General features: G+C 40.1%; 1 protein-coding gene across 4 annotated transcripts in view; it reads left to right on the plus strand.

The window, feature by feature from the left end:
• DENND5B (DENN domain containing 5B) overlaps nt 1–12,840 on the plus strand; it is a 109,582-nt gene that overhangs the window by 85,752 nt on the left and 10,990 nt on the right. For all 4 annotated transcript variants that reach the window (XM_020789005.3, XM_020789007.3, XM_020789006.3 and 1 more), the window contains 7 exons: nt 1,729–1,860; nt 3,380–3,532; nt 5,672–5,750; nt 7,127–7,208; nt 9,206–9,334; nt 10,325–10,446; nt 12,134–12,279. In XM_020789005.3, coding sequence (XP_020644664.2) covers nt 1,729–1,860; nt 3,380–3,532; nt 5,672–5,750; nt 7,127–7,208; nt 9,206–9,334; nt 10,325–10,446; nt 12,134–12,279 — 843 coding nt within the window. The remainder of the gene's footprint in view (nt 1–1,728; nt 1,861–3,379; nt 3,533–5,671; nt 5,751–7,126; nt 7,209–9,205; nt 9,335–10,324; nt 10,447–12,133; nt 12,280–12,840) is intronic.

Raw genomic sequence — 12,840 nt, forward strand, 5'->3', positions numbered from 1 at the left:
TATGGATCATCAGCGGACCACACCTCCCTGTTGGCATCTGGGAGGGTAGGACTCAAGAAAACCACTTGTGTCTGGCCCTCTGAGATGAACCAGAATTCTTATTTTGTATTTTAGAGCAAATCTCTGACCCTTCTAAAACACAGAATGCAATGCTATATTGCATCTTCTGCCTCTTAATTTCATGAAAAACGAGCCTGCTGCTGCACTTGACATATACCCTGCCAATGCAGTTACTGTAGGAACTATGACTGTGGTTGAGACAACATGAAAATTAGCCCAGTTAGTATAAATGCCCATTTTGTAGGGCAGGGAGGATTTTGAGCAATGTCTGACAGTTCCTGCAGTATAGTCCACCCGTATCCCATCTCCCGGTGTGCTGGTTAATGCAGTAAGGGACAGCAATGTACAGCAGGACTCCTGTACCTGTGGGTTCGGTATCCACAGTTTCACTTATCCTCATTATGAAAATATTTAAAATATTAAAAGAAAACATCAGAATACAGTAAGCTATTTTCAGATGTATTAGCAAATCTGGCTACTAGAGAAACCAGAGACTGTGCTATGAATACAGTACTTGTTAGTGAAGAATGCATAGCATGGTCTCTGGCTCCCTCTAGTATAGTATATATAGTGTTTGCTATTGTCCACTGTTTTCAGTATCTGCGGGGGGGCTTGGAACCAGTCCCCAGTGGATAAGGGTCTACTGTAGTTGATTGTATCAACAGTGCAATCAATTAAGGGCTGATGGGAGTATAGGGAACCAGGATAGGAATTCAGAGTTTCAGCTGCAAATGGACAGACATTGCCTGAATGCTAAGGTTTTTTTTAAATAGCTGGGCAGCAGACCTATTTGCTGCAAACCAATGAAGATGAAAACCTAGCATAAAATTTGATTCAGCTTGAGAGATCTGTTGTTGCCATTTTGAATTTTTGATTAAGTTCCTCTAGCTGTGCAGCAGAAGTGCAGAGATTCACAGAGCAGAATAGTTTCAAGTTCCCCAGATCAGTCCAACTTTTTTCTCACTAACTGGCACTTGCAGTCTCAATAACCCACTCTGAGACATTGGTAAGAGAAAGAATAAAAAGCATTCATTTACCTATAATTCAACAAATCAAACAACAAACTGACAAACATGTCTCTATTTAGCCGCAGACTTCCACAGACGACAGACTGCCAACAGAGAACATGTGGGGGGGGGGGACACACCTTTCAGCAAGGAGGTGGGGATCTCTTTGGATTCAGAGTCAAGAGGGAACTATTGCTTACTGCTAGATAGGTCCAGCCCAGAAAGGTCCCTTCCAGCCACACTTTCTCCAAGCAGCATGTGAGATTGTAAAAACTCCAACACCTGCTGCTCAAGCGTTGATGAAACACAGTCATCAGAGTTGCCAGAATGGTGGGACATGTTCTTGGACTCTAGGTAAGGGACACCTCTACAAGAAAAAAAAAGTTTTTATGAATGTCCAGATTCCTTCCTGAAGTGTTCTGCATGGGTAAGCTTACTATGCTAATCTTAGAGGGTGTTGATTTATTGCAGCAAGTGGAAAGAAAACCGTGCACTACTATTTTCTGCTACTTTTTATAGGATTTGAATTAAATCATCAGGGTCCACGGGTTCTATGTTTTGGGGCAATGTGACTTTGTTGGCTCCATCAGATTAAGGGGGGATAAAAGTTGCTGCTTTGCTTTTTGTTCTTATTCTAGTTTTTTTTTCTTGCTGGGTTTAGAAATACATGCAAGAAGCAAGGACTTTGGGGAAAAATCTGAGGCAGCCCAAACTCTCCGATCTTTCTCCAGCGGTCATTGCTCAGACAAACTCAAAATTTGTGGAAGGTTTACTGAAAGAATGTCGAATGAAGGTAAGTTCCTAACAAAACATGTTTTGTTGGTGGTGAAGGGAACCCCAGAAAACACCTATGCTGTGTGAAATTTTAAAATGTCCCATTAGTCTTTCCTAGGGTGGATTTGATTTAAATTAAGTTGATTTAAATTATGGCTCACATCACAGTTTAAATTTTAAAAATCAGATTTTAAAAAAGATTTAAAATAAAAATTGATTTTTTAAAATTTAAACTGTGATTATAATTGATTTGATTTTTTAAAAAAAAATCATTGATTTTTTTTCCACTCTGGTCCTTCGCCTAATAAGACAATTCAAGACAGATGGACAGATTTGGCTCGTGGACATACCAACAATGAATAGTATAAAAATGGAAAACCTGTGGAACTGCAGATAGCATAGGACTTCCAGCTCCCGTGGGTTCTAGCCAGCATGGCCTGTTGACCATGGATGCTAGAAACCATTGTCCAGGAACATTTGGAGTGTCACACATTCCCCATTTCTGGCCACCACAATACACTGTGATGGTTTGCTTGCTATGACTGAGACAAGAAGCGGCTTTCCTGTTACAAGCCAGTGTTTTTCCCTTCCCTTCATTTCAGACCACATGGAATTTTGCCCTAAAGAATCTACAGTTCTGCCTAGTTTTCTGTTTCTGCACAGTGAATTTCAGTTTGTACACTGCTTTGGATACTGATTCATCCACCGTAAATAAAAAAAAGAGAGTCACACAGCCCAAAGTTAAAGCAAAGCATGATAGAGGCATTCTTAGCCAATTGCTAGTTTATCTCTATTTATTAAAATATTTTTATTGCCCTCCAAGATCAGTTTTCAGAACTGTGCACAAACTTTGCAAATAAATGTAAATAAAGCAATAAAGGAGATTAGCCACTGTAGAACAATAAAGCTAGCCGTTTTTTAAAAACAAGGAAACCCCCACCCCAGCTCAAACTATTCAAAAAGGCTTAGCAGAATAGAATAAGTCTCTTCTTGGTACTGAAAAGATCACAGCATGGGTGTGAAACCTGTCTCCTTAGTAAGAGTGTTGCAAAGACAAAGGAGCACAGCTGAAAGTGTCTTTCCCTTTGTTTACTTGGTTGTGGTTTTTTTAGTAAACAATTTACTATCTTTTTACACATCACTCACAACAGCAAAAGGAATCACAAAATACAATAAAATTACAAAACAGTACAATAAAACAGGCAAGTGTTCCAAACCAAATATTAGACAACACCACTGCCTGTCTAAACAAGGAAATCTTTCCTGTGTGCTGATATTTTATCAAAAAGACTCTCACCTTAACCTTGTAGGCCACAAAATGGGTTAGGGGGTTGTAGTCCAAACCTCATCCCAAGGAAACCATTTCCTAAGCTGTGCAGAGTATCACCTACTTTGTATTTTCGAAGGCTACTTTACATCAGAAAACCTGAGATATCTGGGTAGGAGCAGTGGTGAATGACTTGGGTTCCTATGTGTGTTTTCTATAATGAGTTGAGGGTACCATGCTTTGTGATGCAAATCTCTTTATTTGTTTCTAGACCAAACGTATGCTGGTAGAAAAGATGGGTCATGAAGCAGTGGAGCTTGGGCATGGAGAGGCCAACATCACAGGTCTGGAGGAGAATACACTCATTGCTAGCCTTTGTGACTTGCTGGAAAGAATTTGGAGCCATGGGCTACAGGTTAAACAGGTCAGCGACCTGAACATATATTTATTTATTTTAATTTAATTTGTTTGTTAAACTTATTACCACCCATCTAGAACGTATCTACTCTGGGCATTGTCTTCCATGTTGGATTAAGTTGTCATCGTGGAATAATATTGGTCTCTTAGGAAGACTATTGATAGACTATCTAGTCATCTGCCCAAGTAGTCTGAGACCTTACAAATATTTTAGCCTACACACTCCTATTTCTTGGCCTTGCTATCTGTGGCTTATGGGACCTGTAGTTCAAAAGACCTGGAAGATACTATTCTGGGTGGCAGTGTATTGCTTGAGCCTCAAACGGTGACTGTGGCTCAAGTTGCTGCCTCAGCTCTTTTTGGCTGTAGATGTCAAGATTTTTTCTTGGGACCCAGTAGCTTAGCGCATGGTGTGGCACTAAGCTACATCATGCACTAACTTGTGGTAATTTGCCACTGCCAGTTACACCATTACACTTATGTGTACATAAATAACCAGTAGGAGTCTGGCCTATGTCAAGAAACAAAATGTCATGATACATCTTTTTAATTTGGCCTTTTAAACTGAAATGTTGTATTCTCTTGCTTCTGTTGTTTCTGCCTCATTCTATATCACCTGAATGATTTTGACAGGAAGGCAGTATAAATATATACTACACATACACACACACACATGTGGCTGCACAGCAATAAGTATGAAATATCAACCATACAGAGTTTTGTTGTGACTAAGTGCTTGACAGCTATGCTTTTTCAATATATGTTTTTCTCTGGCAACCAATCTACAGAGGCCCTGAAGCAGAAGGTGCTTGTAGATGTCAAAGAAAAATTCCTCTGAATAATCAGTCTCCTTCTCCCCAGATGTAGTTCTTTTTCCTCCGTCTCTTGAGAGTTGAAGTGATTTCATCTCCATCAAACTCACATCCCTCACATCTCTAAGCAATTAGGCTACTGATGATAGTCTAGTTGAGTGGTTCTCAACAACACACAATGTTGTTGGGTGCAATGCTGCTGAAGACGTTTCACTTTTGGTCAGACTCAAGTTTTGTCTTATTCAGATCAGCAGTGGATGCCCAACTGCTCACCTACACATAACAATAAAATATGACACCTTCAAAAGCAGTTGCATTTTAATGTGTATGTGGTGCTGTTGTATATCTGCTGCAACCATAATTGAATAATTAATTTGCTATCTAGTATCTATGAAATTCAAATATGGCATTTATTCCATGCAGTCCTCAGCAGATATCTTTACCAGCATCTATTATCTAGGGTGTTTTTTTTTCAAATGCTGGGAATTAAATTTGGGTCCTATTTTGTGTGTACTTGTTCATGTGCTTCTAGTCAATCAAAATATTGTCATGTAGTTGAAGGTCATGATGGATATCCTGATCCTGGAAGACAGACGTGCAGGTCTTTTTGCTTCTTGTAGGTCTAAATAAAAGGTGCAAACCAGCGTATGCCCTCATATTTCCTCTAAAATTACCTCTCCTTGGGATACACAGGGATAGAAACATAGGAAGCTGCTTTATACTGAGTCAGACCACCAGTCTGGCTAGCCCTATATTGCCAACTCTGACTGACAGCAGCTCTCCACAATTTCAGGAAGGATCCTTTCCTACCCCTAGCTGGAAATCCCTGCTATTTCCTGGTGAATCTTGATTAAATCGGCTAGATATGCCGTTCCTTGATGGTCTCTCATCAAAGCACTGACCAGGCTGTGTTTCAACTATCAGATGAAATCAGTACATTAAGGGTGATAAGATGGCAAAAAACGGTGGTGGTAATATATTGGCATATAATATGGGACCCTTGGTTCAAACCCCTTTGTAAGGGTGTAGTTTACTGGGTTCTGGAGAGGTCTATCTCCACACTAATCTGAGTGAGGCTAAAATGAGATGTTTTGCTTCTTAGAGAGACAGAAGAGTGGCAAATTAGAATGTCCACTGAGCCATAGACGGTGCCATGGGGAGAACAGCTGTCTTCTCGGTCTCCAGTGGCCAGTGCTTTTTCTTTCCCTCCATCTCCAGCTTTAAGTCATACTCAAGACCCATGATTATCGGGTTGGCCATTCACCACTGCTTATCTCCTCAATTTCTTGCATTCTGTTGTACTTTAAATTCCTGCTTATCCTTTTTTTTAAAAGGGTAAATCTGCACTGTGGTCCCATTTAATTCAGTACCAAGAAAGAGAAGAGAAACAGGAGCAACTTGCAGAATCCCCAAGTGAGTACAAGGTTCTTGTGTCAAACAGGCATGTGCAGCAGAAGTGGCTACAGTTGGGTTGATATACAGTACTTGCTTTATCTCTTAGCAGTTATCATTCATAATTCCTGCAATTTGCTGAGAGCTGTACTGAGGTCAGCTTTACAGTTCTAATTATGTCTGCTGAGAATTATATTGAGTGAAATGTACATCTAGATAATTCTATATAGAATTATCGCCTAAAATATTCCAAATATTTATTTTTTCTTGAGTATATTGTTTACAAAACTCTTGTTTGAAAAATATTAATAAATGTTTTACCCACCCCCTAACCAAGTTCTAAGGGTTGTTTGGGTGCTAGCGGCAAAAATGAACACCCATCAACTATCTTTAAAGTATATTTCTTTTTCAATTTCCAATTTGACATCAAAAGCAGTAAGAGCGGATCAGAGCTTTACTCTGAAGCAACATTTTCAAGTCTTTTAAGCACATGATACGATGCATAGAGTGTCAGACTATGTCAGACTCAAGCTGCCTAGAGTGGTTTTATAGGCCAGATGGGCGGGGTATAAATCAAATAATTAAGTAAGTAAGTAAGCAACCAGCCAACCAACCAACCATCCTGGGTTCAAATCTCCCACTCAGCCATGGATGTAGTAGAAATAAACCACTCGTTGAACATCTATCTCTACCTGCCTTGGAAACTCTATTGGGAGAATTATAAGTTAGAAACAACTTATTGGCACATACTGTGCCATAAACACTAGAAATAATATAAACACTAAAAGAATTATTTATACATTTATATTATATATTTATAATTATACATAATTATTTGTCAAAAGCAAGCTATAAATTAGCACCCAGGCACTCTTCACTCTGGGTGCTAATTATCCTAGGGCTGCGTTGTGACTAAATATTTCAGCGGTAATGACATCGTCAGATTGAATCCCTTAAACACAAACTAAAAACCATGTTTTCAATATCTTTAAAACAGTGAGGGAAAGCAGACATTGAATTTTAATGCTTAGTATAACACACCATTTGCATGTTGGTGATTATTCTGAAATTTCAGCCATGTTATCCTTGCTGTTTCCTTTTGTGCATTTTTCTCATGTGTAAAAATCTTCACAGTACAGAGTTTGGTAGACCTAACAGTTTTAAAGAAGGCGGTATTTGATGGTTCTTTGTAAATCTCCACGGAGTATAGCTTAAGATTAACTAAAAGGAAAAGCTGCCATACTGGGGAGGAAATAGTCAAGAAAGAAATTTTTTTCATGGCATCCTCTTTTCCCAGTGGGGGTTTCAAAGAAGCTAGGGATTATTTTTTCAGCTTTCAGTTGATAATGAGTTGCTAACACATTAATCCAAACCCCTCCCTCTTCTCTGCTGTACAGTTGCTGGTGGACCAGAACGAAGGAAGTCTGACATTGGGCTTATGTTACCTAATCTGAGAGTCTCACTCATCAGTGATATGAGGTACACCATTGGGTTCACAAAACTTCATGTAAAGGTTAATATTTAGCACAAAGGTGAATGCTTTTCCTTGCTTTGGCGCCCGAGTTTGTCCAACATATTTTGCCTTTTTGTTTGCAAGCCAGATGACTATCGATGTAAATTCTTTGCCCAAAGGTTCAGAGTTGGGTAGACTGCAGTTTCGCTAATGCAGTAGTACAGTTAGGTTGTTAGACTGGGCCTCAGGAAAATGAGATTCAAATATCCAGATGGTTAATTTCTACATTTTTCACCTAGCTTATCTCACAGGGTTATACTAATGGAGTAGGCCAAGGCGGGGGAAAGACTTAGGCTGTCTTAAACTTATAGAGAAAGAGTGAGCTATAGTTTTGTAGATCTATGATTCAATTAAGGTGGATAAGTCCCTCCTCCAATACACTGTCAAAGTAATTCTCTAATTTCCTATCCAAACTTTGCGTGTATTTTTATAAATTCAGTTTGCATTCGCAGAAAGGGCACTTAAATAATTTTAAAACAGAGAATGTAGGAAGTTTGCCAGTCCCCTCAACCACTATGCCCCAAACCAGCTTAGCAGGCTGGCTGTGGGATACTGGGAGTTACAGTCCAAAACAAGTAACATCCCCAGTCTTTGCTAGTTTGCTTCCCTAGTTCCTTGTATAGAATATATTTTTGCATGTAGAAGAAGAGGCTAGAAATCGATCTGCCCTTTTATTCTGGCTGGGGAAAAGCTGCCCTACTTTTCCCAGATGATTGTAACAGTACTTGATGGCTGGCCCTTCCTTCCTTCCTTCCTTCCTTCCTTCCTTCCTTCCTTCCTTCCTTCCTTCCTTCCTTCCTTCCTGTCAGCAGTTCTGGGAGAAACAATTTATACCCGAGTGTGTGTTGTGCTGTAAATGGGATTCCTCATCAAAGATGGGAGTGGGAGGCATATGCTTTGGTATATTCTCTTCTCCAAAGGCTTGAAATAGCTACAGTGAGAAAATGTTTCTCATCATGATGCTGTGTGACTAATGCACCGTGTGCATCGTATTTCTCAAGGACTTCTGATCACATGCTGGAGGCCCCAAGAGCTGCCTGTCAAAAGAGTGAGCAGGGCAGCGGAGAGGGGGTGGAGAGGGTTGGTACAAGTGCCAGAAGGAATGCTCTTTTGTACTGACTTGGAAGGCTGCATTGGCTCTTTGCTCAGAGAAGGGAGGCTGTGGGAGTAGTTAACAAAGGACAAAGGGAGCTGCCAGGGGATTATCTCACTGCTTTGAAACGGCCTGCTAGAGCTTCAAAGGCTCTCTTTAAATCTTAATAGTCTAAGCAGTTGGGGAGCTACAATAAACTTGTGCCATCTAATGCAAAACTGGAAACTGCAAGACAGGCTGTGTGTGTATAGAGCGAACCCTGCAAAGCATAATTGCTAAAGAGTCTTCAGTAAAAAATGTAGTATTTGAAATTGTTTGTACAGTGGTGTACCGTTCTAGTTGTGGCACATGATACTGGCTCCCTTCTCCTATTACTCTAGGGTAGAATTTTTCCTGCAACAACATTCTCTGCTTCTGGGCCTGGGATAATGCTGGAACGGGGACAGGTCAGGGTATAAACTCCTTCACTTGGTCCAGGGCTTCTCATATGGGCTATAATTACTGCAGCACAGTTTACCACCACCACATAGCTTAGCTATGCTGACTATGCTCAGACCTTTCCCCCTCCCTGTCATTAAAAATAAAGACACAACAAATTAAATTGCTAGGAATTCGATAGTGTTCCATTACCTGGCAAAACTGCTGCCTAAGAAAGCAGGCTCATTCCATCCAATGGTAGGATTACCCCTTATAGCCCTTGAAGTACCATCTGCTACCATCTGCATTTGGCAGAGCACAAGTTGTCCAAGCTTGTGGTTTTAATACAATGTGTAGAACTAACAAGGGTGAAGTCTGTGCACCAAACTCTGAAGGATAAACAAAGATGTGCTTGAAGATTGTGTCTCCATTCTTCCTTCTGTTTATTTTCAGACACATTCAGAACATGAGCGAGATAAAAACTGATGTGGGCCGTGCTCGTGCATGGATAAGGCTGTCTCTTGAAAAAAAACTCTTGTCTCAGCATCTCAAGCAGTTGCTTTCCAACCAAGCCCTGGCAAAGTAAGTTCTTAAACAATGCTGCTTTTTCAGGGTTCTCATTTCAGACAGCAGTTCAGTCCGCAGACTTTTTTGAGAAGTAAGTCTTTGAGCTGTAGAGGTGTTGTTTTTGAGTGAACATACTCAGGATTGTAATATAGAGATCATTAGATTTCAGTTGTATTCTAAGAGCTTCTGTGCAGCCTGAGGTAGCATTTACAGAACATTTCTGTAAATATTCTGCATTGCACCATATAATTAAAAGAAGAACCTAAGTGAGATCATTCTTTTATTACACCTTTTTCCAGTGACCTCGGAGCAGTTTGGTAATCTTAAAACAATCATGAGAAGTAGGTTAATTTGAGACCATGTGAGAACTTTTTCTGGTGATCCTGCAATGAAGTGCAATTATGAACCTAGGTTTCTTATATTCAAACCCAAATACACTAGTTCTGTGGTCCTAGATACAACCAATTTTAAGAAAGTGAAGACCTGTGGGTTTTTAACAGTGGTAGGATTGAGACTGACAAACAGCTGGCCATGAATTTTACAAACGTCAGTGGCCTTGAAAGCCCCATGTGACTTGGGACCTTAAGAATCTGCTTTTCCCATCTGTTCTTGTGTTTCTTGTAATTTAATGTATGGAAACCCTATTCAGAGAAGCCAGTTCTTGTCTCTGCTTAACCTACTTCACAAGGTTGATACATGGACAGAATTGGAGAGGAGGACCAGTTTGTCCACCAATTTGAGCTCATTGAAAGAAAGGTAGAATATAAATGTAACACACAAACAAAAACTGGAAGCAGATGAATGAACTAAAGTTCGACTTTAATTCAAGAATTAATGAAATGAAGATCTGTATAGCTAGTGGTGGTACATTTTGGCTAGCCTTGTTTTGACCTTACAAGGGCAGTGATGTAATTTCTCATTCATTCTGTGTTCACATCCAGTGCTTGGCTTACAACAGTGTAGCTTGCTAGCTATGGAGTCTAATAATACCCTTGTTCCTTGCAGGAAGCTGTACAAGCGTTATGCCTTCTTGCGCTGTGAAGAAGAGCGGGAACAGTTCCTCTACCACCTTCTTTCACTCAACGCTGTGAATTACTTCTGCTTCACAAGTGTCTTCACCACCATTAGTGAGTAGGGAACAATCTAATATGCTCTTCTACTGCTGATAAAAGGATAATTGTGGCCTTGTAACAAAGCCCGCATTCTTAATTGTTGAGATCAGCACTTCAGAGCATTGGACAGTAGAACTAGTGGATACATGTTGTGCTGGGGAGTGCCAGTCTAATTCTGTTTATTTCATTTTGTTGATACGCAATGTTTATCCCCTGCTTCCAAGCTCTTCTCATAGCAGCTTAAAATACGTGTAAAATAGCAGCAAAACAAAGATCATGATGTTCAGTCTCTCAGAGAGGGGGCTTCTTCACCTGTGTTGCTGCTTTCCCTTGTTCTCCTAAGAAGAGAAACCAGTTACAGTTTGGTAGGACTGCACAAAATAAATACAGCCCTACCTTATTTCATAAATCCTCCATGCTGCCAGCTGCAGCTGAGTCTCTAGAATAAGGTGAAAAAACCTGGCCCTTCAGATGATTTGGACTACAGATTCCATAATGGGTTTGATGGGGCTTGTAGACCACAGCACCTGGGGAGCCCAAAATTCCTTGCCCCTGTTCTAGTCCATGACAGGATTAAGAAAAGATGACATACTTGCCTCTAAAGAGTAAAATGGGGGAGGGGGACATGCAGATATTTTGAAAAGCAGACCAGTATCAGCATGAAGATGCCAGATCTATTGATGGACATATGGTTGGTGGGGGCAATTTTTTTTCATAGTCCTTTTGTTGGGAGAGGACAATGCCAGTATGGTTCCTGATTGTATTCCAAGCCACTCTTGTGAAAACAGGAGGGCAAGGTTGTGCTCCTGTTTCTGGTTTTTATTTTTAGTCTAATGTCGTTCCTGCCTTCTAAAAATAGCAATGCAATGAACCCCCAGTTTCCAGATTTGCACGCTTGCCCTTCAGTTTTGGCTGTGATGTAACAGCAGCACCCAGTGGCTGCTTATAATTACTACCTGATAACAGTTGACTGTAGGATGCAGAAGGCATCCAAGAAGGTCAAAAGAAACCAACAGGCCTGTAGCACTTTTGACAGTGGCTTTAAAAAAATATTTCCCATTTTCCCAAATGCTTGGTCTGCCTAATCAATACACACAGATTAAACATGTATTAAATTCCATAGCCTGGGGGCAGCTGCCTTTTCGGCTGGCCCCAGACTATGGAATGCCCTCCCGACTGAGATTCGTCTGGCGCCGACACTGATGACATTTAGGCGTCAGGTCAAAACCTTCCTGTTGCAGAAGGCTTTTAATTGAAATAATATCAACTGTGGGTCCTGGTGGCAATTTTTAGAGTATCTATTTTAATTGTTTTATCTTTTTATTGCATTTTTATTCTATTTTAATTGTTGTAAGCCGCCCAGAGACCTTTGGGTAGAGTGGGCGGCATACAGGTTAAATAAATAAATAAATGATTTAAGCCAATTTAAAACTGTAAGGGCCAAAGTGGACAAGGCATGACTTGTATGAGTTTAATTTGTATGCACATTTTTTGATCTGTAAGTAGCAACTGCTAAGAAGGTGAACAGCCTAGGAATCTGTAGGAAGTTAAACATCTCTTTTTCTGTTCTTCTTTCTTTTCTGTGTTTTGAGGGTACACATTCCATTGTATTTAGCTTTAGTGTGATAATTTTTTCCTACAGTACCCAGTGGCTTTCCTTTTATAAAAAGTTGTTATTAATACCTATTGTTGCTTATTACAGTGATTCCATATAGGACGGTCATCATCCCAATTAAAAAGCTAAGCAATGCAATCACCACATCGAACCCATGGATTTGTGTTTCGGGAGAACTAGGCGATACTGGAATAATGCAGATCCCGAAGAACCTCCTAGAAATGACATTTGAGGTACAGTTTAATACAGCTCATTTCCACCCTTGCTATTTAGGAAACTTTAGTTGCTGTGTCACTGTCAGAAAGTGCATATTTTTAAAACCTTGTTTGTGGAATTCAAAGAATACCTCAACCCTGCTTAAAAACATAGGCAAACAGTTTTACAATTACAAGTGAAAGCATACAGAAAAGTTAACTGTGTGATTTGTGACCATAAACAGTATTCTGAGTTGGGTAATACCTTTATTGGATCACCATATTTTTACAAACATAAGTGTTTTTTCAGTTTTTCCGAAGTTTTTCAGGCATAGAATGTGTAAGTTTTAAGGATAGCAGAAGAAGCAAGAGGGAAAGAAGAGGAATCTTTTGCGTCCTTCCTCTGTCCTCCAGTTTTATATCATCTATACCTGAAGGAGAATTCTAGAAAACCTTTTTTTTTGCCCTCTAAATGTTGGTGCTGTGAGTCAAAGCCCTGCTAGCCCTGCCCTAGCTAAAGCTTTTCTTCTAAGCACAAGCCACTGACATGCCTCCAGTACTCCCATGATCACAGACCACTGTGTGTGCAACAGAATACAC

This window comes from Pogona vitticeps, chromosome 5 (assembly GCF_051106095.1).
Source record: "Pogona vitticeps strain Pit_001003342236 chromosome 5, PviZW2.1, whole genome shotgun sequence".
NCBI lineage: Eukaryota > Metazoa > Chordata > Lepidosauria > Squamata > Agamidae > Pogona > Pogona vitticeps.